Genomic DNA, 25602 nt, shown 5'->3' with positions numbered 1-25602 from the left:
GTCGAACCGAACCCGAACCGAAAACCGTACCCGAATCGTTATTTTTGCCGAAACCGAACCCGAACCGTAATTTTCATGACACTGTTGAACCCGAACCGGAGCAGAACCGAAAAAAATAATAGCGGTAGCCGGTTCGCAACAAAACGGCGAACACGGCATGGATTGTACACATCGTGTTAATGGATACACACTCTATCGCTCTCATGATTCCCCTGAGAGCAGAGCAGCGCTATACGTTCGCAATGACCTCGTTGCTGCACCCATCGGCTCAGTTTGTCATCGCTCTTATGATTACGTCACCTGCAGGATCCGCCTTGGCCCCATGCTGTTAACGGTCGTCAGTATCTATATCCGTCCCGCAGTACAGGTCCCGTGGAGTGACTTCGAACGCATACTTGGTTCTCTGGAAGCCCCGGCGCTTGTGCTAGGGGACTTCAATGCACATCTCTCGGCCTGGGGAAGCCGAAGGACGGACAGTAGGGGAAGGAGGTTGTTGGAGGCAATGGAGAATAATAACATGTGCCTGCTGAACAACCGCGAGCCCACTTACATGCGATCCCCAACGTCACTTGATGTATTGGACCTCTCGTGGTGCTCAACCGACATAATTCGCCACTTGTCGTGCGCTACGGATGTCGACACTAGAGGTAGCGATCATTTTCCTCTATATATTTCGCACGACAGACTGCCCCTCTCAGCCACTGCTGGACTGATTTCTTTCACAAACTGGAGACGTTTTCGTGCGGGCCTCAGAACATCTGTGCATACCGGTATGTCCCCAGAGGCTCTGTCTCAAGCAATTACCCGCGGTATTCAGGACGCGGTGGTCATGTCTAAAAGGGTAACAGGCCATGTCGGCCATTCCCCAGCAATTAACCACCTTAGAGCATTACGTCGCCGAGCAGAAAGAACGGCTCGTCGGACAGGGCAACTTACGGACATTGTGGAATACCGCCGGATGAAAGCTAAAGTAACACGAGAACTTAAAAACGAGGACAGGAAGCGTTGGTGTAAGTTTTGCCACCACCTTTCACCGTTTGATCCGACCACGAAGATCTGGCGGACAATCCGATCTCTGAAGGAGGCGCCCCCTCAAAAGAATCCTCTCGCGGCCTTGGCTATCGTTCAGCGTGTAGACGAAAACACGCTTGCGACGGACTTCTGCGTGGTACTAACGACTCCGGTGGCTGCTTCGACCACGCCCCTACACCGCAGTTTTGTCCACAGTTTGACGGCTGAACTTCACCAAGACTGGACCCGTCCCCCGGAAGTTATGGACCGCGACTTCACACTAATCGAGCTAAAGGCAGCGTTGTTATGACTCAAGGTCAAGTTCCGAGAATTGGCATCGTGGGACGACCTAGTTGAGAAGTCTTTTGGGAGCAGCTACCCCAGGGAAGAAAAGGAACCATCCCGAAAACAGACCTGCGGTCTCCTTCGAACAAAGCAGGGGATGTATTCCTGGAATAGAGAAAGCGGGACACTCTCGCCTTCGTTGGTTTTAAAAGCATCCGACATCGGGTGCTCATCGCCCTTCTGTACTTCGGACGTATGTCCGTCACCAGTCTGTACAAATGATGTAAATATATACTGTGTCGCCTTCCCCTGTATTCTGCCTACCGGCGTCTGTCTCCATTTCCCTGCATAGTTTGTTGGAGTCCGTCTTCACGCTACCCAAACGGCGGAGTTACAATAGCGTTGAAGCTTGTGAACGCCGCCTCGTCCCCTGGGCCCGATAAAATCACCTATGCCGCTTGTGCTACGTGCCGCGTGTGCTACGAAACCTTGACGGGCGGTCACTCCAAGCTCTCCTTCATGTGTATAATACGTCTTGGCAACAAGGATCTTTACCACATACATGGAAGGAGGCATTGGTTGTTCCCATCCTGAAACCAGGCAATCCCCCAAATTCCCTATCCTCCTTTCGCCCGGTGAGCCTGACAAGCTGTATGGGGAAACTGATGGAGAGAATGGTTTTGCATCGCCTCGACTGGTGGCTTGAAAAACAACGTGCGTTCCCTCACGAAATGGCTGGATTTCGTCGCCACCGAAGCTCCATGGATTCAGTTCTCGACCTAGTCTCCACAGTTCAACATGCTCGAGCCCATCGACGGATCGTCCGATCGGTCTTCCTCGACATCAAGCGCGCATATGATACCGTCTCGCACATTTGTGTGCTGCACGCCTTGCGCTCGTTTGGAGTATCCGATCGGCTCTTCATCTGGCTCCAAGACTTCCTTACGGGCCGAACTGTCGCTGTCCGTACGTCCCAAGGCCAAAGCCCTCAGCATCCTGTTCCTCAAGGAGTCCCCCAAGGAAGCATTCTCAGCCCGACACTCTTTAACGTGGTGATGGCCGGCCTACAGTCAGTAATTCCTCGCAAAGTGTCGTTCTCCGTGTATGCAGATGACGTCGCCCTTTGGACAGTAGGAAAATCACGCCCGGCTCTCCAGCGCCGCCTGCCAGCTCGCTTTAAACAATATCCATACGTACCTCACGCACCTCGGGATGGACCTTTCACCCGAAAAGTGTGTCGAGCTCCCTTTCACGCGTAAAGCTATGGCCAATTTCCCTCTCTGGCTTTGTTTAAAGAAGCTTGAACCGGTACGCTTTCACCGCTTCCTTGGCGTGGTAATCGACTCGGACTTGCGCTGGGCTCGGCACATTAAACATCTTGAAATTAAAGTGCAGCGATGGCTCCCCGCAATTCAACATCTTTCTGGCTCAGGATGGGGCTGTGATCAGCGTTCCCTGCTCGCGGTTCACGCGGCATTGGTGAGGGCAACTGTGCTTTACAGCCTTCCTATTCTGCACAGTATATCAACAACTTCATTAAATACACTTCGGTCCCTGTTTGCTCGAAGCCTTCGTCGATGCCTCGGAGTTCCAAGAATGGCTGAAACACGGCAAGTACTGGCTGAAGCTGGTGAGCTCCAGATTGAAGTTCTCCGTGAACGGGAAACGGCTCGGCACTACCTCCGTTTGCGTGCTCACATTCCCCGCCACCCGCTACTCAGGAAAATTCGATACCGCCCTGAAAGCAACTTCTATCGAGTAGCGCAGAGGACACGCCAGACTCTCACTGCCTTCATAACTAAGGACACTATACCGCCGGAAGCCCCCTGGTCTCTACCGGTACCGCCCACTTTTGTACACCTCCCAAACCTTCTGGAAAGAAGAGATCAGGTCCCCCCTCAAGTCCTCCGAGCCCATTTTCATGCTCTGCTAGACGAGAAGTTTTCTACGTTTACGGCAGCATATACTGATGGCGCATCCCGAAACAACAAGTCCGCCTCAGCCTTCGTCATTCCATCCGAAGGCGTCGTGCACGGAAGCCGCCTCTCACATCCAACCTCCTCCACAGCTGCGGAACTCTATGCCATCCTTTTCTTTCTACAACACATCGCTGATTTTCCACCCCGGGAATGGGCAGTCTTTACAGACTCCAAATCTGCACTTCAAGCAATTGAAAATTCCGGCATACGAGGCCCATCCGCACCCCTAGTCACAGACGTGTTAATGGCTTACCACACTATCTACGCCGCAGGCCACAGGCTAGTTCTCCAGTGGGTTCCAGCCCATTGTGGTGTCGTGGGGAACGACCAGGCCGACAGCGCCGCAGAAGCAGCACTGTCGTATCGGAAACGGACACGTAATGTTCTGCTGAGAGGAGACCGCCGTTCCATTCTGCGACGCCTAGTGACACCCCTGGCTTCCCGCCAACGGACAACCGACATTCTTCCCCCCTCTATGTTGAACAGAGTTGATCCCACGCTCGCTTTCCGCATGCCACGAAACACCTCTCGTCAAGATGCTGCGTTAATCCACCGAATGCGCCTCGATGTGGCCTTTACAGCTCAGTGGCGTTACCGCTTGAGACAAGTTGACTCTCCCACCTGCTGCCACTGTGGTGCTCTTGAGGATCTGGAGCACATTCTTCTTCATTGCCCTCACTACGAACCTTCCCGAACCACACTCTCCGAGTCTCTTCGTCAGCTGGACTCTCGCCCTTTCTCCCTATCGAAATTGCTTGGTCCCTGGCCCAATCCAGCCCAGCAACGCTCTGCGCTCAAAGCTCTTCTGACATTTCTGGACACCATCGGACTTCGATCGTTATTGTAAAGGGGCTCGTTATTTTATTCCCCCCATTCCATCCAGCAATGGGGTAGAGTATCGCCTGTGGCGATGAAACTCCCCACTCTCCAAGGTCGAAAATAAAGTTGTTGTTGTTGCAACAAAACGGTTTAGACATAAAAGAAGTCAGCATAAGAGTTCTAGTGCCTCTCAATCCCCGAACGAGAACACATTGGTCTCCATATCATGGATTTCGCAAATTTTCACCTGGAAGTCAAACGAGGACGCATAGTAAGTATGATTTCAGCATCTCTTCAGTACGTTGAAGCGCAGTTGTCCTCATGAGCGCTGCGGCGTCTGCTCTTCAGGAAGGAGGTGCCACGCGGACGGACGAACACGTGATTAAGGAAGCGCCCAACATTTCCCTTTACACGTCAGCAGAAAAAATTAAACAAGTCAGAAACACGAGAAGTGGAGAAGGAGCGTACGCAGTGTGCCTGTTTAATTGGTCGTGGTTTGAAAAGTAAATGTAGTTCTGCTCACTGGTAGTGTAATTGTGTCGTGACCCATTGCTTTTGTGTTGTGGATTAACTGGTACACTGCTGTGAGCTCGGACAGAGCAAGGCTGGCAGACTTATTTTCCCCGTGCTTCAGTACGGTTTCAGATCGATTCACGCTGCGAATGCAGTGTGCCGGCAATTACCGACGCCTATGTAAAATGCTGTCCATCTTATTAGGCTTCCGTTAAGTGTATCTTGCTGGCACTGTACGTGTGAAAAAAGAGATTTGGGGAACAGAAAGTAGCAGGACTACACCGCTTCAACAGCTTAGACGCTATTTGCAAGTGTTCGTCCATTTCTCCTTTCTCTCGTTAAAGGGAGTACCTGACCACTAAAAACGTCAATGCCGGGGATGTGCAGTAGTTAACTACTTATACTTAAACTACTGCATGATACGACGACAGAGAAATAGGCGATGTCAAGTTGCCGGTGATGAGTAGATCAAAGAGTGATGTTAAACGGTAGGAGCATCTTATTTATTTACACAGGGTAACAAGACGGGTAACGTGCACGAGACTGCACTTCTTCAGGTTACAAAAATATGAACGTGGTACAGGAACATATATACAGCTGACGAAGGAGTTTTCGTATGAGAGGGTAACAAGGTGATGGAAAGGATCCTTTACATCCTTTCCATCACCTTGTTACCCTCTCATACGAAAAACCTGTAACCTGAAGAAGTGCAGTCTCGTGCACGAAAGTCTTGTTACCATGTGTAAATAAATAAGTTGCTCCTACCGTTTAATATCACTCTTTGATCTACTACATGATAGCTAAAAGGTAGTTAGAGACTGCGTGCATAAATGGGAGTTACAACAACTAGTTACACTTTGTTTTGTTCTAGTTAACTAACAACTCTGAGAATTTCTTCATCTTGCGAATAACACACCCTGTGCACCTGACGCAGGCAGCAAAAGCTCATTCAGCATTGTCATTCATGGAGAACCTTGCATAACGCACTGCAATGCTCAGCGCAGGCGACACGCATGACACGCATGCTTTGCCTGGCGAGAAGGGGTTTCGACGGGGAGTCAGGAGAGTATCTAATGTGCTGTAACAGGACCGTCAGCTGTCGGAGCATAGGTCAAACAGGTTGAATTAGACTGGTTAGACGCGGAATGGAGACATTCGTTGTCAAGTTTGCGTACAGAAATGCTATGGTAGATGAGCAGAAAGTATGTCAGGGTACATAACGATCGACTCACACAGCACATTCAAAAAGCTTATGCCCCCTCCGTCGTCAAATTGGAGGCCATGACTGTATCATTGCATGACATATCACTACATCAGTATTATATGGAGGAGCACATCTCTGCTCAATGCAAACAACACCAGTAAGCTATTAGCCACGCATTTCCTCATAAAAGCAGTTTTAAAAAATGGAAGCGTTGAACCGGTTCGGGGCTGCGAACCGGTTTGTGAACCTGTTCGATTTTTATCGTGGCCGAACCGGAACTGAACCGGAACGAAATCCAAGCAACGCGAACCCGAAACCGGGTATTTAGAGTAGAGAAGTAAATACTATGAAAAGTATTTAAGGTACTTATAAGATACTCAAAAAATAAACAGCCACAAAAGTGTCAAAATATGCCTGCAAATTAGACATATGCTTTATTTGCACGCATTAGTAGCTGCATTTCGAGGTGGTCACCCGATAACCGTCCTCTCTTCCTTTGAAAAACGTTTCCTGAAGCCGAGTTTAAGGTCAGAACACACGTGGTGTTTCAAGCCAAATGATAACCTGAGCGTGGACTTCCTTTGAAACGGCCTGGAAAGATCAACTATTGTCAGGTGCGGCAAAAAAAAAAAAAAAGGTATGCCCATCTGAATATTCGACAAAAAGGAAAGAGTAATTAGAGTACTGAGTGCTAAATACTGAATAAAGTATTTTAATTACAGTACAAATACTTTTCACGAAGCGTACTCAGTAGGATACTAAGATACCAACAAAAGTGTTTAAGATACAGCATTTAGAGAATGGTACTCAAGATATGCTAAGTCCTTGGTACATTAGTTTAAGCACAACCTTGGGTACTTTGCCCATCACTGGCACCGCGACAGGCTTCCCGTTTTCCGTCTCTTCCGGAATGGGAGCCGCGCTGCGTTTGAACTTCGTACAGGATAACTCACCCGTTATGAAGAGGATCACCCATCCTAGGATGTAGTCGTCCGACTCATTCGGAAATTGAGACAAGTCCGTACAGGTGAAGCCCAGAGAAACCATGATGGCCACTAGCGACACACCGAAGAATAGCCATTCGAGACCTGTTACATGCTCACACCGTCTGACCTGTAAGCAGATTCAACGGGGCTTGTAGAACTCATAATGCCTATGAAAAGCGCTTAAAGGAAAACAAGGAACGTAAACAACAACTCTATTTTGTGATTACGAGCGTAAATTGCGGAGGTGAACGGACAATGAAGATATAAACACAACACTTAAGCTTCACCAACGCACACTTTTCCGATTGCCGGTCAAGTGTGCTGCCAAAGACGCAACATACACTTTTAAAACAGAACTTCACCGCATAGCACACTCCTATCCAGCTGTCATCCCTAATGGCATCGTCCTCTCCCTTGATTCGCTGGAAACGGAAGGCGTACGTTTTTTTGGGACGCTTATGCAGTTGCGTTAAGTGTCACAAAAAATGCGTACTCCCCGTGCTTTCTACGCCGGTATCACTCCGCGCAATGGTCGCGCTTGGTTTCGAGCGGTGCTGTCCAGGGAAGTTCTGTTTTAATATAGTGTAGTACCAATTACTATCGAAAACCTTCGATGCGAGGGTTGTTAGCGTTGGTTATACCCCAGAAACAAAACTTCGCCACATGAGACGGTCAAAGCGAACCGCCACAGAGAATACTATAGGTTCCCCTCATGAGTTTTGTTGAAAATATTTAGTTGCCTTTTCAGTTGATATACGCTAATTAAGCTGTTGGTGTTCTTACAAATTTGCCTTTTGAAGAAACTGGAAGTGAAAAAAGACGATGTTCTGGGATTTTTCTTCGTGAACGTTCTCCCTTGTGGCTAATGGCCATTCTCCATGGGAAGAAGAACGTTCTGCACTGACTTTTGTGCTTCTTTTTATAATGTTGTAGCGTGGTGCACGCATAAAAGTTCTCGTGGCATTAGGCCTCTGGTCCTTTACACTTGAGTCGTGCTCTGGGTGCTATTCTTTCTACATCTTGTTAGTGCCGAAACCCGGGAAGGAGTTGTCTGCGACTGGCCAAGCCATGCATAACGATACGGACGTCCTGGATCGACTCAGGGTCAAGAATGCAGCAAGACGAACGCAGGCCACGAGGACTGTCAACGAGGCCACTGCTGCAATGCTAGACATGAACTCCACGGCAGAGACCTTGGACGTTCTTTTGGAAAAACTGATCACATTCAGCAACGCACTTCAATCACTTGACCGCGAAGTTGAAGGTCACACTCCAACCGAAAGCTTGGGAAACGAGTATACCTCAGTGCTGCAGTACGAGAAAATAACTGAGGCCATTGCGAACTTGCGACTTAACGGTGAACAACTGCGAGCAACGCAATCCTTTACTTTCTCACCTGCTACACCTTCACTAGGATTTCAAGTATCCGCACAGCTAGAGTACTGGGGTCAAGTTGCAACGTCTCGAACTACTCAAGTTTCATGGCGACTTCACAGAATGGCAGCCTTTCTGGGAACAGTACAAGGCCAACGTGCACGATAACCAGAAACTTAGTAAGTCAGAAAAGTTTCACTATTCGCGCCTTGCTGTTCGGGACCAAAACTGCCGCCATATCGGGACTATACAGACAAGTGCGTCTAATCATGACACTGCAATCATCCTTCTTATGCAACGTTTTGGCGACCTAGGTAAGCTTAGAAAAACAGCACCTGGTGCTGGCTAAAAAAAAACGCCAGCTGGTGTCAGGGCGAGGTCATTCCTCGTGGCATTTCGTCGTTTTGTGGTACGTCGTGGGCTGCCTAGTACAGTGCACCCAGACGACGCATTGCATTGCATTCAGACAATGCCCTGACCTTCAAGAAAGCGTCCAAAGAAATTCAAAAACCCGTCATCCGAGAGGAAGTGCAAGACCACTTCGCCGATAGCGGCGCGTAGCCTGGAGGTTTATGGTTGAAAGGGCAGCGTGGTGGGGTGGCTGATGGGGGCGTCTGGTGCGTGAAATGAAGGGTACACTTCGAAGGGTACCCCGACGTCAGTCTCTCACATTTGAGGAAATTGTGACAGTTTTGCAAGACGCCGAGGCCTCGATAAACTCGCGTCTGCTTACGTACCTGCACGACTCCCTGAACGAGCCAGTCGCTCTCACACCGGCTCATTGGTAGAAGACTTACCACCCTGCCAAGTAGCGAAGATAAAGCACAGTCGTCTCCCACTTCGACTAACCTTTCTCGACGGTGGTACCACAGACAACGGGTCTCTGACCACTTCTTGAAGAGATGGCGGACTGAACACCTACTTCAGCTGAGATCGGCACATTCTTTCAAACCTGCAAGCTACCACCCATTGAAGTCGGGTGACCTGGAGCTGCTCCACGAAGAAAGAGTACCACGGCAGTGCTGGAAGACAGTACGGATTATGACCCTTCACAAGGGCCGGGATGACATAGCCCGGCATGCACCATAAAACTGCCGCCAGGGAATACGACACGTCGTTCCGTGCAACTGCTGTATCCCCTTGAAACAGAGGTACAATGAGCTGTTGCTCATTCGGTGGGGAGGATGTTACAGATTTGCCTTTTAAAGAAAGTGAGTGAAAGAAGAAGTGAAAAAAGACGATGTTCTTGAACTTTCCTCGTGAATGTTCTGCACGGACTTTTGTGCTTCTTTTTATAATGTAGTAGGGTGATGCATGCAAGTTTTCCTGGCATTAGGCCTCTGGTGTCTGATACTTGAGTCGTTCTCTGGATACTACTCTTTCTACAGTGTTGTTTGCTCTACCGCTCTACGTCATCATCGTATATTCTTCTTAGGGTAGTGCATTTCATACTTTACGAATGATCTGCATTCCTTTGCGCGACATCATGTCATCGTCACTTCTCCATCATTTATTGTTGTTGTTGCGCGAAGTTTTCGTGTCGCTCTGCTAGAAACCCACTTCAATGCGAGGGAGAGCAAGAGCTGCTGCCTCTCATCTCGCGCGTTTAAGGGCAAGGAAGAAATCGCGTTTCTGCCGAAGCGGGAAAAATGAATGTTTGCTGACTATAGCCAACAACGCCTGCCGCAATACTACTTACGTGTGTGGTGCAACAACAACACTCTCTCAGATACCCGGGAAGCACTTGTAGTCGCACGTCGACGTCGTTCTCGTGTACCAGCAGCGGTGTCCCTTCCCCGATTGTTGCCATCTCCGCTGTCTCTCAGAAGGCAGGAACAAGCTCTCTTCAAAGTACAACACCTGTCCCAAAGTACAGTCCTCCATTTCAGTCGTGTGGTAAACGTGTTAGACCAACACCCCCTAGACAGAAGGCCAGCGCAGCTCTGCTAAGTGGTATTGGTTAGACACTGAAAGACGTCTTTAAAAGCAACAAAAAACCTTTCGCGCTATTCGGTAAAACGACACACACACTTTCATCAGACGTCTTAATCTGAAATTTTTTTGGATGGACCTCTGCACTCCTTTAAAGGTACTGTAAAGCAGCACCGATCAAATGTCATTTAGTGTGGCTATTCGATAGTCCAAGCCACCAGGACAAAAACTGTGCAAGTTTCATTCCAATCGACGGTGCAGTTAATTAGAAAATTACAATTAAAGATTACGGGCAACACTGTACTAGGTATTCGAAATGAATCCGTACTTCTGACACATACGGCGGCAAACACATTGCATGCGTATAACACTGGGCCCGACATAACAATCCACCATAAAATCCGCCCCTGCAATCCACACAACGATCCACATCTGAGGATAAACGGATAAGCGAACTGGCCCTGGACCGGCAATCCAGAAGATGTGGGTTCGAGTCCTACAGCTGGCTAACCTTTTCAGTGACTTTCATCTTTCATCCTTGAAATGAAATGCTGAGCCGTTGAAAAAAATGTGTCAGACGTACAAGAAGCCAGACAGCATCGGGACTTGTTTGTTCACAGAGGTTCACAGAGAGAGTTTGTTCGTTCGAAAGAGGCCGCGAACAAAAGGAGCGCCCAGGCGCAGCAGAGAAGTAGGGAGAGCCTCCATCGAACAGCGGCCAGCACTGGGTTACTTCGCAAAAACAGGGGTTAACAGGTTAAACTGTTAACAGGGGTTTCAAAATGCATAGGTAAACAGGAAAACTACTAATATGGTTACTAAAATAACGAAGTTCCGATGTCATAGTGTGTAATACCAATTTTCAGTGTTGCCAGCTGTACAGGGGATTGTTTGACACCAGGCGTCGCACCGCTCCACTACGCCGCATCTTTCATGGCAAATTAAAAATATTTATAGCGCGCTGTTGGTCGTATGGTTCCGCATATGGTATTTAGAAGCAACAAAGTCTCTAGTCACATCACCGGCATATCTTGCTTGTCTACTGCTTTACAGTACCTTTAATGTGTTGCAAATGTATGGCGTAGTGCTTTTTTGTGGCACTTTGCATTTACATTAATTGGCACAGAAAAGTTCGTTCGCCCAGCATACCACAGGTGCGTGCATTCATGCAACCTTAATTCATGTGCACGATTTGCTTCGGTCGCTTCTCCCAGAGGGCGCGTTTTCTTAGTCAGCTCCGGCAGCTACGAGTTACTCTAAGCGCACGAATAATTCCAGAGTAGGCCAGTGTGTCCGTCATAAATATGCGGCGAAAAACAGCCGGAGCAGCCGGAGAGTAACAACTCTGCTGCTTCTTCAAAGGGAAGGGCCTCGACATTCCCCGTTGCAAAATTCCCGATCTTGGAACAAAGAAAATGCCCGATAGCTTCGTAAGATGATGCGTCGCGTTCAAAAATCTGATATCGCTAATTAACCTCTCAGCTTCACGAATCTTCGATGTCCGTCGAAGTCGTTTCAGCGAACCAAGGCCACATTTGGTCGACCTTTTGGGCTTAGCTGGGCTTAGCAGGGAGGGAACAGCTTGTCGGTTAGTTTATTATCGGTGTTTGAATTTTTTGTCCAGGTTAGTCTACGGTCGCTGTTGGCATTTTCCTGCGCACCATTGTGCATTTTGGGCAGCTTATTTTCAATCGGGGTACCACGAAGCAGTAACTTCCAGCAGTTTATTTTGCAACGGCGATTTCGACCACTTTATGTCGAGGTACACCGCTTCCAAATAGGGTAAGGTCTCAATGCCGTTCGCCTAGTCAGCCATCTTGAAAGCAGAGTAACTCCTACTATAGTGACTGTACTCCTACCGTTCGAAAAATCCTGTCGAAGGGCTACTCTATAGGGTCACACACACGTCACGCAATGTCATACTAAACTCGCTGATTACTCGGAGTTGCCAGAATTGAATAAGGAAACGCGCCCTTGTTCGAACCGAACCGGAAACCGGAAGTAACCGTTATTTCTCGGCAGAACCGGAACTCAACTGACCCGATTTTGCTACCGCTATCTTGAATCTGAACAGGAACTGAATTGGCTGAAGAAAATTCGGTGACCAGTTCAAATAACGTTCTGAAACTTTGAAACTGCCTTTTTGTTTCGTTCTTTATTTTTATTTTTTTACGTTTAATATGTTTAGATAGGGGTAGAGTATCGCCCCTGGCGATGAAACTCCCCATTCTTCATGTTGAAATAAAGTTGTTGTTGATGGTGTTTAGATGTGACTCAGAGCTAACGGCTTGTGTATAATACGCTGCCTGTGGTGCACGGTAGCACAAGTAGCAGTCCCACTAACGCAAGTGAGCGTGGAACAAGCGTACCGTACTCGAATACAGTGTCTCCACAAGGAGGCCCACCTGGGACTTTAGAGCAGGTGTGCCGAACTCATTCGTGTCCGCCGGCGACATTCAGTCATGGAGGAACTACGCGGTTCGGTTCGCATCAGTTCGGGGTAGCCTGTTTCTGAGATATGATCTGATATATATAAAAATGAGCCGAAGTTTAAAAATAGGATGGTTCATCCCACACCAAAAAGACGGACTGCATAGTATTACTAGTGGTGTGAGGATACTCAAACTATTTTTGTGTTCTAAGTGATTAATTAGTAATTTAATTAATAAATTAATTAGTAATGTAATTAGTAATTTAATTAGTAAATCAATTAATTAGCCAAAATGTCAAATGAAAAAGTTGTAGCGGGCTATACAACGACACGGAACCCGTTGATTGCAACTTTGTACCTCTTACGAATAAGGTAAATATTTAGAGAGATTGAAACATTTATTTTACTGAAAAACAAGCTTTCGGACGGAGTCCGTCCTTCATCACCTGATGAAGACGCTAGAGGGCGCTGTGATTCGGCGCTCGTCGCGCGTCTGCGACAGGTAACCCGTCGATTATCTTGCAGTTAGTCTCCCAAGTTAGTCTCTAGACAGATGTGTGAGACAGAATCCACACATCTGTCCCACACATCTGAAAAAGCAACATCGGCTCGAAACGTCATCCATTATCTCTTCCTCCTCACTTTCGTACAGCAGGCTTTGTATTTTCAGTGTTCGTAAATGCCCCTTACCTAAAGTGCTTTGCCGCGTAAACTGCCTTTGCTAGAATTGCACTATGTCTGGTACTGAATGTGCACGGCAACATCATCGGAGTTCACATCGATACAAGCACAAGAAAGGAGACACGCTCACGTAAGAACTTCGAAGTTTATAATATGGGGGTTATAAAGATAAATAAGATGACATAAAAGCCCTCGACGACACCCCGTTTTGAGACGTCTCTGCAGAATAGCGGTAGTCTCTACCGGATGCCGTCAATCCCCAACCGCAAACTCATTTGTTTGTACACGGAACGTCAAAAGAATCCGTCCCGAAAAATATTTTCCGTTGAAAGTCCCGATGCTACATTCTGTCTAACAGGGTATGTCGATGGCATTAGATTTGCGAGAAAATCATTTCAGGATCATTAATTTGAGGTAGTTACATAAAAGTTGAATTCACATAAAAAGAGCTGTGCGTCTGTCTGTGTGTGTGTGTGTGGGGGGGGATGATCTCTTTGTCTGGCACATTGATTCCAGTACAACTGTATTGTAAAATACTATAGTTCAGTCTGGGAAAAGTTACTTGAAAAAGTAACTTAATTCCAGTCGCTCCGCGCACAAAGTAACTACAGGTTACAGGCACAGTTACTCAGCATAAGTAGGAACTATAGCTATACACCGGCAGGTGTGTGCCTCCCCACCCCCTCTCCATCTTCCGCGGGCGATCCACAAATATCGTACAAATCTGAGGAGAAATATATATATATTGTGGTGTGTGTGTGGGGGGGGGGGGGGGAGGCAGGAAGATCCAGCATGACGATCCCAAAAGTTCTTGCCGTTTCTGGCGTCAATCTACCTAAGCAGCATTCTTAAATAGTTCTGAACTAGGTTTTCAAACTACTTCCAATCTCGTGATCGTAACAGCGCTCTCGGACATTCCCACCATCACGATCACGATCGGCATCGCCATCGCCGCTCCGATCACCACCGGTTGCGTTCGTTTATTCGACTCGAACAACTCGAGAGCCGAGAGAGTAGACTCTTGGTGGGCGAAAATGCCGCGGCGCGGCTCTCATGACGTCGCCCACGTGACACTAACTCCCGTTCTAAAATTCGAGGATTCAACACTAGAGGTGCTCAAGAGTCGACTCGCAGCGACTCTCCTTTCGAGGTGGGTCGCTAGAGTCGATGACGTATGATGGCTCTCATACGTCACGACTCCGACTCGCGGGTCGCGCGAGTTTAATAAACGAACACACCCACCGTCATCCCTCAGCATCGTCATCGCACATCATCGTCATCATTGTCACCACTCATATTAGACCCCCTAGCTATGGGGGTAGCGTTCCACTCTTGGAGTTGGAAACCTCCCCACTTCATCGTCAGAATATAACTGTTGTTGTTGTTGTTGTTCCAATCTCGTGACGCAGCATCGCCGGCAGTAGTTTATCCGAACCTCAAGCTCTTGGGGGGGGGGGGGGGGCGGTGCAAAAAATTTGGGGGTGCAGTTACATTGTAACAATAGTACACAGGAAAAAAAATTCGGGGGTGTTGCCAACATTTAGGGGTGTTGGGGGGTATGGATAAACAACTGATCGTCGGTCATGACAGCCTATATGTGCATACCCTGATAAAGTTCCGTTACTTCAATCCTGTGCCTTCTTCATGATTCTGAACACGCGGTCCGCACTTCATACACAAGCAGAGATACAAAACGTAACGCACACTGATCCGCAACTCTCTATTGAATGTGCGGCTAGAACGAGAACACGCTAGCTTTTGCGCAACACCTTTTATAAAGGTTACCTTGCAAACAAACAAAGAAAACTTGTCAGGTGACAAGTTCAACCTCTCCGTATTATTTTTAGTCCGTCCAACTCCAACTCCAAACAAAGAAAAACAAACGAAGCAAATGCAAACGCGGAAGTCGTTGAGAAGTTACAACGTCCCTATAAAGAGTTTATACATTGTGTCTTTTTTGTTGTTTGTTGTTCTCATGGGACAACTTTGTAGCCCTTATAAGTAAAAAGTTAATTAACAATTTTTAGGTAATTAGCCATTCGACGGTTGAGCAACACATGGCCAAGAGCGGCTCCTCCGGCTCAGAGATGATAGAAATGAAACAGGATGTCTATCGCACTTATAGTTTTTTTTTAATGAAAAATCTGTATCGAAAAAAAAAGAAAAGAAAGACACCCTGTACTTACAAGTTACGACGATTGTATTTGCGTCGCACTCGGAAGTAACTTCTATTGCTCTTACAATGTCAAGTTACAAGCTGTTTTTAGCCTTTAAAGGGACGGTCTCGTACAGCCGGGGCGATTCCGAAACTTTGCCACTACTATCTTCACGAGTACTGTACACATACAACCGTCCAAGTTTCATTCAGAATAACCAAGTCGTTTTCGAGGAATTTGTCGAAACGTGCCGTAATAGCAGACGACGAAACATGCGCTTCACTCTCATGCAACGTCACGCATGATGTCGCCCTGCGGGTACGTCGCAGTTGCCATGGCAATCGGAACCTGCAGAAGGACCTTGCGTTGAATAATCCCCTTGCTCTCAAAATGGGGACACTCGGACATATATCTCCGCGAGCGGAGAATGTAGCCCGTGCATTGACTGTTGGGTCTCCGATAATGTGGCACATAATCGGATACGCAGAAGGTAAGTCACGTGTTTTCTTTCCCCGAGCATTTAATGCGTTTTTTAAATAAACACGCACTCCTTCTCCATGTACGTCGTCAGCGACACTTTATTTCGAAACACGATCAGTGTGCAACGGGGAGTGTAATGGAAGCGCGCGTAACATATTTTTGGTCGGAGCTGTAATGCGACCGCGCGCGCAGATGGCTGCGACTTCAGATATGTGATTGTGAGTGGGGCTGTTCTGCGACTTTTAACTTGTCTCTGAAGGTTAACCTAGTTGTTCTAAACCACCATGTGGGCCACTTCTTAGAATGTGCGTTTTTCGCCCGAGAACTGAAAGAACATGTACAAGAGTTGTCGCGGTCCCCAGTCACTTCTGAAAGTCGTCTGCTCACGCAGGTGCAGTGGCTCGCGCAAAAGCAGACGACGTCTGTATTCTGTCACGGACTTTCCCGCAGGGCGACGGTGCAGTTCGAGTTGTTGCCAACAGAGACCGCGTCATGGTCTGCAATCTTTATCAATTTAATTCGGTTATTTAATAACCGTGACGTGCTTTGTCGGGCAAATTTGCGGTATTCCATTTTCAACAAAGGGCAATCGAATGATACACCTTATGAGAGGGGCAGGGGGTACGAGACCATCCCTTTAAACAGAGGTATCGGGCGTGTAACCTCTACGATATTTTGAAACCTACATCTGTATAGAAGTTACACGTAGCTCAAAGTTACACTAAAGGCTCATTCACACATGCGTTCCAAAAATGGCGCCGCCTCAGCGTTCGCGGCGCCGCCGAGAGGGGCCTGTCACACATAGCCGAGCCGCCATCCTGAAAACGCGCTTCGTTCTTGTTGCTACGTCAAGATCGTACCGACACTTCCAGCTCTCTTCCTCAAAATTTACATTGTGTAAGCATGCTCTCCATTTTATAATTATCGTGAAGCATTTCTGCTGGAATCATCAATCGTTGGAACGACAAACGCGACACAACAGCAGAGAAAGAACGGCAGAAAAAGCGAGACACATGTTTACCTACCGACGACCAAAACACGGTCACATACAAGTCGTATTTATTTTCGTCGATTCCGCTGTTTGCGCAAATTCCCAGCTCATCGTTGACAGCTCAGACACCAAACAGCTATTGGTGACAAGGAATTTACTCAGGCGGTAGCACCAAACACATACACATGCACAAATGACAAAAGATCCCAGCGCGGTATCGGGAGGCCCGCCTTTTCCCCGCCGGCGCCAAAAGGAAGCCACCTCACTCCTCCGAGCGCTCCGATTGGCTGTATGCAGACTTGTACGTATTTGGAGTATTGTATTTAAAATACTGTATTTTAAATACAATTTGCGGTATTTTGGTACTCTACTCAATAATTTCGGTTTTGTGTATTTGTACTCTATTTAAAATACATTTTATGATATTTTCTACTCAATACTCTAATTACATATTTTGGATCTCCCATCAAACTTTCTGTGTCTCATCTTTCCATTATCTTGCTTGTTCTGTGAAAATTTCTTGAGTCCCTCGGACTTGACCCGGACATTGGCCCTTCTTGGAAGTCCCCATTTAGAGATCTTGCCCAGTGTATACTAATCCTCGGCGAGTGACGGTTCTATTATGTGTGCCCTGACTCGATAACGCCGAATTCTGACCACGCCGGGCAGGTACCTGTAGAGGTTTGCTTTGTTCTGGGTCACATGTGCTTAGTGGTGTTATGTGGTATCTCTTTCTCATCTTTTTGAGACTTCTGTTTAGATGACTCCTATCACACAGGGGCGGCTTGCGTTGTACACGGGTTTTAGGTGATTCATGTCACATAGCGGGGACTTGCCACATTGACCGGTGACGTTTTGCGTTCAAGGATAAATAGTATCTTAATTGTATTTCAAATACTTTTTGAAGTATTTCGTACTCTCTCTTAATTACTTTAATTTTCATGTATTTATACTCTATCTTAATTACATTCTAACGTCAGTATTTATTATCTTATCTTAAATACATTTTTGAGTATCTTGTACATGTCTGGCTGTATGAAAAGCGTTCGCGTTTCTGCCCTCCGAAGCTGCAGCACGGAGCGGTTCTCGAAAAGCGGCTGGAAACGCTCCGCGGCTCGCGTTTCGCGGCGCCGCGAACGCGAAACGCGTTCAAAAAACGCATGTGTGAATCCAGCTTAACGGGTACCGAGTTAAGAGTGTAGTCATAGACGGGACCAACGCTTCTTCCATATTGCACTTATAGGAGAGCTGACCACAGAACTGTTTTCTTGTCATCAGAGTAATGGTAACGTTTTGTATTGCAACAGTACCAAACTTAATGTAATAATTAATTAGGAGCCCTTTACCAGGCTAGAGGGTCAGCGTTGTAATCCTGCGCGAGGATACTGCGAGCATGTCCCTAGCATAGTGAGGTGGTGAGGCGTCACCACGGGTATCTTCGAGTCGAAGGCCACCTCCTAATGCAGTGAAACGGGCTTGTTTCTGAGTAGCGGTGATAGCAGCACCCTATATTCTCATCTCCATTCTCTTAGAGGTACGGGCAGTCGTGTGAGCACACCATGCTGCAACGGAGAGCATAGATCGAGAAGTTAGCCGACAGAAAGAACTGGTTACGAGTTAAGTTACCGTGTGAAAAAATGTAACGAAGTTAATAACGAAGTTCTTCAGCCTGAAATGTAACTCGCAGTTACGGAGTTACTTAAAAAAAGAACGAGTTACTTCCAAGTTACTTCGGACACAAAATAGCATTACGCAGGTGCGTGAGCAGTTGAGTTGCCTGCGGGGGAGCGCTTAGATCGTTTTCGTTTATGTTCAACAATAGACCTCTCCCTGTATGTAAACGAATGACGCCATAGTGTTCGACAGCGCCACAAATTTGGTAGAGTTGAACTACGCTCGAAGCTAGAGGTGAACAAGGTCGCGCCCGAAAGCCACGGTCTTGACGGGATTACGAAACGGGTCCCTGAAACGGACACGACCTTCGGTCCTACTTTTCTTAGTGCCGAACAAGTAGCGAAGTAGCGTAACATGGTAGCGAACAAGTGCCCGTTCGTGGAACCCAGCCCTCTCCTTCCGATTTGTTTCGGTTTCAGTATGTCTGCTAACGTCATGATGATGTTTCTCTGGTAGAGGTCTATTCGAACGCTTTGCATCTTACTCCCTGTGGGCGCACAATGGTTCAGGTTCATTTCAATGGCAGCGGTTCTTACTTCCTGAATAGAATACTGTAATTTAGTATCACGTTTTATGGCAAAAAATGTCATGAAGGAACGGGAGAGAAAGCAAGAAAATATGTGGACGTGAGTGAAAAGCGAATTAAAAGGAACCTGAGGAAGGATACCTGAGAAAGGAACGAGATCCTCTGAAAGTTACCACAGCGCAAAAGTACAGAGTTAAGTTACAAGTTACCAAAAAGAGGAACTTAGTTACAGTAACGAGTTACCTCGAACTCTGACGGAGAGTGGAAGAAAATGTGAGCGGGGCTTTCCGAAATCATTGCGGAAAACTAAAACTGTTTGTAAGTATAGTTACTTTTAACTAGGTTACTTCCAAAAACTGCAATAATTCAGTGCCTTTCGGCTTCCTCCAACGTGACGCACCAATATTGCGCGGCGTTGCGCAACACGATTCTCTCTCTCTCTCTCTCGTTGAGTTTTCCTCTAACGGGGCCACCAGCCCAGACGAGGCCGTTGCATGCCGTTGCAGTGCTGCTCGCCTTTTACTAACTATACGCGCAAAAACCAGGAGCATCAAATTGACGACACAGGTTCATCCTGAAGTTGATAAGTAGCTGATTAGCAGGCGTCTTTTTGCTAGCTGAAATGTATTGACGGAAACATGGCGATATAGCTATTACGATTGCGGTCTTTTGCTTTCCCGCGAAGCATGGCAGGATCGAAGTTTCGTTTAATGCATCTCACTATGAGATAGATAAGCACGGATGATTTACATCTCCGTCCTGTCATGTAGCGATAACGCAAAAAGGCTCGCATAAACTTCGGAGCAGCAATTAAATGTGAAGCGAAAATTACTCGCCGTAAGAAACGATCGAGCTGTTAGTACCAACGTAAATGCAATAATATCGGCAAACACAGATAGCCATAACGCGACGTTCTATCTAACAAGAGGAGTCGTATTCCCATAGCCCGAAAAGTATTTCAAATACGCTAAGTTCAGTTCTGTACTGCGCAGAAGCGCGTGTCTCTAATGTGCTCTCACTGCAGTATTAATTCTGCTGTAAAGTGACACAGTTCCGAATTTCCTCGATATACGTTTCCCCATAGTCGAGCGCGGATATTGCACGGCATTGCGCAATATCACCCTCCCGTCAAGTGTTCCTCGTACGCCCCTTCTGGTTAGTGCCTCTACTTCTGGTCAGAGAAGTCATACATAACAATAACAACAACAAAAACAACAACAACAACAACAATAATAATAATAATAATAATAATAATAATAATAATTTGGAATTGGAACTTTTATTGCAATATATTAAATATACACATAATACAGGCCCCGCCTAAACCGATAGGCTTGTGGGCAGAACCTCGCGGTCAAGTGGCAAAACACTATGCACTAGCGAGACAAAACAAACATACACTGAAAAAACACAGACTGAAATACTTCCAAACAGCAACGCAGTAACGATCTAGATATTAAAATTATCAGCTTGGTTCATAACGTCCTTATACTTCAAAGACTGAAGTGCTTAATAATAATAATAATAATAATAATAATAATGTCTTTTGGATGTAAGCTCAGTCTGTCTCTGGTTGTATTTGAACTAGAAAGAGCTCGTGCAAGATATGTCAAGGGCAACACTCTCGTCGTCTGCTTCGTTAACATATTCTACGAATTGATTGCTGTGCGATCAAGTTTAAAGGTAGAGATCTTGTGGCTGATGCGGACCACATATACCACATTGTTCGTAAAGATGGAATATTTTTGCACTCATCTAAAATAAATCATTTTGATAAGCAAAAAAGCAGCTTATCCGAAAACACAAAAGAGCAGCGAGTAAGGAAAGTTCAACTTACGTTTATAATTTAGAAAGAGCACTGCCAACTTACGCGTCACTTATATCACTCAAGAGTCCTTGCCTTTGGATAACCTCCAGATCAAGCACCCTGCGGGTCAATTGTATTCGAGTGCGATCACCAAGCCCGCACACGTGTTGCACGTATGAGTGCTCCAAACTCAGTCAGCCGACGACGCGAGTCCGTTAGCAGGAGCGCCAGATGCGGTAAATATTCTCAATGCCAAGAAGGTCATACTACGTCCGCTTTGGCGGTTCCTTGGTTATGCAGTGCGCACCGTGGATAGCATCTGGCTTTGAATCATAGGAGAATGGCGGTGCTGTCAGTCAGACCCGCGCAAGTTATATTTACAGAAATCATCGAATTGCACTTAAGATTATCTCAGGCGGCTGCTGTTTTGTGGTCTATTTTTGAACCGTGATGTGGGCAAGCTAACGCTTGTCCCATCCTGCAGTTGGCGATACAAGATTATACGTTCACGTCAAGCAATTACATTACAGTTGCAATTGCAAAGTAATTATTTTAATAGAATTATGGTGCGCCTATGAATTGTCGATTACGTCGACCTCTATTGAATCCATCTGTCTTTTATTTCTTCTTTTTTTCTTTTAGATTTAGGTTCCTAACTTGACAGAGCTATACAGGGTGTTTCCTTTTATCTGCAACAAATTTTCATAAAAAGGGGAGTTGCCATAGGGCTGTTTTACTTTTGGTATTCGATTACGGCGGGGCTGCTACTAGGAATCCAATTTTTTCCTCAGTTGGAGAACTAATTAACAGAGATATTTTAATCAACTTTTTAATTATTGACTTTAGGGAGCACATTGCAATTGCAATATTAAAGCCCGATCACCACATGATCCGCTGGAACCACTGATGAAGCACTGAAGTAATCTCAGCGCCTCTCCGTATTATTTTTAGTCCGTCCAACTCCAACTCCAATCTCAGCGCGTGTTATAGACCCAAGTATTTCACCTCGGCCGTCCGCAGGAAACAGAAAGTGATCACAAAAAGAGCGACGGTGACGTCATATCTCCGCCCTCACTTAACATCACAGGACAACGTCATACGCGATGTTGGCAAACCCTTATCGCGATATGTTTCACGATCATTGTTTTGTTTGTTCTTTTTCCTTCCTGTCGTTCTTTCATGCGTTCGCAGTCGCTTGCCGTATCAGTCATTTCATCCTGTCCGACACAGCTCTTGCCCTTCCCCGGTTCGATAAGCGCTGATATGCAGTGGTGATGCGCAAAGTTCTTTGCAAGCAAAAAAGAAAAACAAAACAAAAGAAAGACCAACACAAGAAAGACGCACCAACGTGGGTCCAGAGCAAGCCCATACAGCACAGACGAAGGCACAGCGAAGGCACTACGATTGAAAATCGTGTTTTGTCTCCGTGCTGTGGTGCCTCAATATGGGAAGATCCGGAAACGGTGACGCTCAGCGATGCTTTCGCTGGATTTCTTGTTGCCCAGTGTTCCTCGGGGGCGCTGCTGTTGCAGCAGAAATTGAATGAGACAAGGACACACGTTTTCACGCCTCACTGCCTTTTTGTAATCTAGTCTCGCCTTGTCACTTCTATTTCGCTGCAGAGCCCACAAGCGAGCTAGTGTAACGTTGAAATAGGAAGCATCACCTTGAGCATGAGGAAAACGAAGTATAAAGGAGGCTCACGAATTTGAGCATTTATTGCACTGCAACGCGCATGACAGAACCAGATACACAAAAAAACACAACGCTGCTCCGTTTGCCGCCATTGATGTTTACCTACCAAGTACAAATTGCGCAGGCCTCAGGTTCGCCGCTTACGCCCGGTGCTGCAAAATCGGCCGTAGTAGCAGACGACAATAATTTCTCGGAATTAGGCATGGACACCGAGGCAGTTATGGCGTTTTCATTTGTCTTGCAGTTTACCTACAGGCGCAGAGAGAGTGAGGTAGACATTCCAGACAATGTGTGTAGAAGTCGTGCACGACAACTGACGGAAGGACGAAAAGTAAGCAGAGCGTAGTAACGTTCCCAAAAGGAACACTCCAGAAGAGAAGAGACGACGAGAACTCTAATTCTGACAACAGTAGCGTGATGTAGTGCTGGGATCGGCTTGCTGCACATTTATCCTGCCCAAGGCACCCTGCAACCTCGTGAGCAACGGTTGTGTTCTGACAACTTATCCAAGGCTGAAAGCGACAATCCCGCACGGGGAGCATTTGTGTGTCGTTTTATTAATCTATTCCCAAATAAATCATAAAACCGTTAAACAAGTTCCGTCTGCTCCGTAAAACGCCGTGTTTCGTCTAACATTCCTACTTCAATACTTGTTGGGGACTGGCAGCGACGGCGTCTCCCAGGTTGCTTATCACTGGTCACCTCATCTTATGTGTCTTCATCCCGATTTTCCAGACCTTCCAGCCTATCTTCCTGCGTTTCTCATTCCCGTGGAGAGGTGCGAAAACTCGTGTCGCTTTAAAATTAACTAAAGAGCGAAGGATCAAATGTTTAGTGCTAACACGTATCTCATATGAGAGACTAAAGTCACAAGCGTAATTGTTCCGCTCTATTTCGCCTTCGCGGTATGCCCATTTATCGTGGTATGCCGTCATTTTTGCAAACGAAAGAGCCACCAGCCGCCGAAAACTGTCGTCTGCTATGAAAGATGAAAGTCACTGAAAAGGTTAGCTGTAGGAGTCGAACCCACATCTTCTGGATTGCCGGTCCAGGGCTCTACCAATTGAGGCTTGCATGTGTTTGCCCCTTCTATGTCGTTCCAGCCTCAGAATATCAGTTCTCTCAGGTCGTCTGCTAAGCTGTTCGACGAACGTGCCCTCCCCCGAAACACGGCAGAAGCGGGAAACGCAAAACGCACTCCGCGAAGTCTGCATCGGAGGAGACTTCCCAAACTGCGCCTTCTGTGACGCACATGTGCGCCTGTGGAGAATTCGGATGGCGCACCATTATGGCGGCACTTCCGGTGTGCGGTATGCGGTGACGCATCTCAGACTATTCGGACGCACCGCCAAAGGGTGCAAGACTATTGGGTGTATCCTGGCCAATCACTTCTGCCAGCAACCATTTCTGCTATTCTGAGCCTTCCCAACATGCCTCTCTCCGTGCAGATGGCGTTGATAAAAGTGGGCGCAAAATCCGTCGTTTTGGTCTGTCACCAGTGATATCCGTTTCAATCCAAATCCACCAATTTTCTCCAAAATGGTAGCGCCCAGTAAATAAGGGTGAGGTATAAGTCTTGGATGGATGTAACAATAGACAACTGTATTTCGACCTGTGATTGGCTACATACCTCAAAAAGTGGGTAAAGCCTCAGGTATAGGCAGGTCCCATTAATGGCCAGACTCCCTTTGGCTGCGTCTACTAAAAAAGCGCCGACAGCACCGGCAGGGGGCTGTGCTAGCGACAGCAGGCGCTGGTTTAGTAGACAAGCTCGCTGATTTTGCTGAAAATGGCGGCCAACGAGCAGACGATGAGAGCTTTGTGACGCCCTCATCTTGGCCTCCAGCCCTCCCTCACGCCTCTACACCAATATATGCCCAAAGGCGACACCCTTTTATCACGAGGGACGTCTCAGTTCTGTATACTTCGTTGATCCGTCGTATACATTGCAAAACTGCTCCTGTAGAGAAGCAAATGTGCGCAGAACCGAAACTGCGAAAAGGGGGCGCGGGAGGTTTATTTCAGTTACTACATCGCGGCACATGAAACGTACTTCAATTAGTTCCGTGTACGTACCGTGCTGCAGTCTGCTTGCTTCTTCTGGAGTGACAAGAACGTTCACGCATCCTTGCGGTGTTTTTATTGTGACAGTGATGAGCACAGCAGTCGATGTGGACGCCATGTTCAAACTACGTGGCGGGCGATGTCGTCTGCTATCGTGACGTCACACAGCCAGCAGCAGCGCGCTCAGCGGCTCCCGACCTGCTGCCTGCGCTGGCCAGCGGGAGCAGCGGCGCTGCGGCAGCAGGTTGTCTACGAAACGAGCGCGCTGCCCTAGTAGACGGAAACTTGCCATTCGCTGACAGCGCTGGCAGCGGCGCTGCTTTAGTAGACGCAGCCTTTGGCATACACGGCACTGGCAGCACCTCATGCTATGCGCCCTCTGGAGTCTATTTTATTAAATATACGTTGCAGACGATCAGCACCAGATGGCGCGCGTATCGTTGCTCAGAGTGCTCGTCCGAATACTTTGGCCAATGGCACCACATCGTCTTTCCACTCCGGCGGTCCGATTGCTTCGTGGCATCAAAAGCTGTCCGTCTCGTCACTGGGAAGCATGACACATTGGATACCACGCGAGTATGGACGTAAATTAGGACAACCAACTATCCAACATCGTCTCGGCATGTCGACAAAAACCGCACGATGCGACTGCGATAAACTGCGACCATCGCGCGGAAGCTGCCGTCATGGAGATTTCCACTCCCGATGAACGCATACGCGGGATCCTACGGCGCATGCTCCTGGCGGGATCCTTCGGCTCGGCCACACGTCACGATGACGTGTTGCCGAGCCGGCCGTGGTCCCGTCAAGTTACCCGCTGTGGCTCCGCTCGGCAGCTCGCCACGGCGCGGCGCCAGCTGTCCTCCCTTCGCCGCTCCGTTTAAATTCGCTCCCGAGAATACTCCTCGCGTGATGAAGGTAACATTTTGGTTCTAGACTCGGAAAAAGGTTTACTTTCTGATGAAAACGAGAAAAAATCATTTCATAGTCCCTT

At 47.3% G+C, this 25602-nt stretch overlaps 1 protein-coding gene across 3 annotated transcripts in view; it reads right to left on the bottom strand.

Annotated features, from left to right (window-relative positions):
- Positions 1 to 21043, bottom strand: part of LOC135399319 (uncharacterized) — a 34741-nt gene extending 13698 nt beyond the window's left edge. Inside the window, exons 1-4 of one of the 3 annotated variants that reach the window (XM_064631173.1) lie at positions 20880 to 21043; positions 18189 to 18404; positions 9871 to 10031; positions 6765 to 6924 (exon numbers count right to left, since the gene is read on the bottom strand). In XM_064631173.1, the coding sequence (XP_064487243.1) occupies positions 6765 to 6924; positions 9871 to 9981 (271 nt within the window). In that variant the 5' untranslated portion in view covers positions 9982 to 10031; positions 18189 to 18404; positions 20880 to 21043. The remainder of the gene's footprint in view (positions 1 to 6764; positions 6925 to 9870; positions 10032 to 18188; positions 18405 to 20879) is intronic. The other 2 variants (XM_064631172.1, XM_064631174.1) reach the window with 2 other exon arrangements.
- Positions 21044 to 25602: the final 4559 nt, after the last annotated feature.

This window comes from Ornithodoros turicata, chromosome 6 (genome assembly GCF_037126465.1).
Source record: "Ornithodoros turicata isolate Travis chromosome 6, ASM3712646v1, whole genome shotgun sequence".
NCBI lineage: Eukaryota > Metazoa > Arthropoda > Arachnida > Ixodida > Argasidae > Ornithodoros > Ornithodoros turicata.
This window is presented reverse-complemented; position numbering and strand designations above follow the sequence as displayed.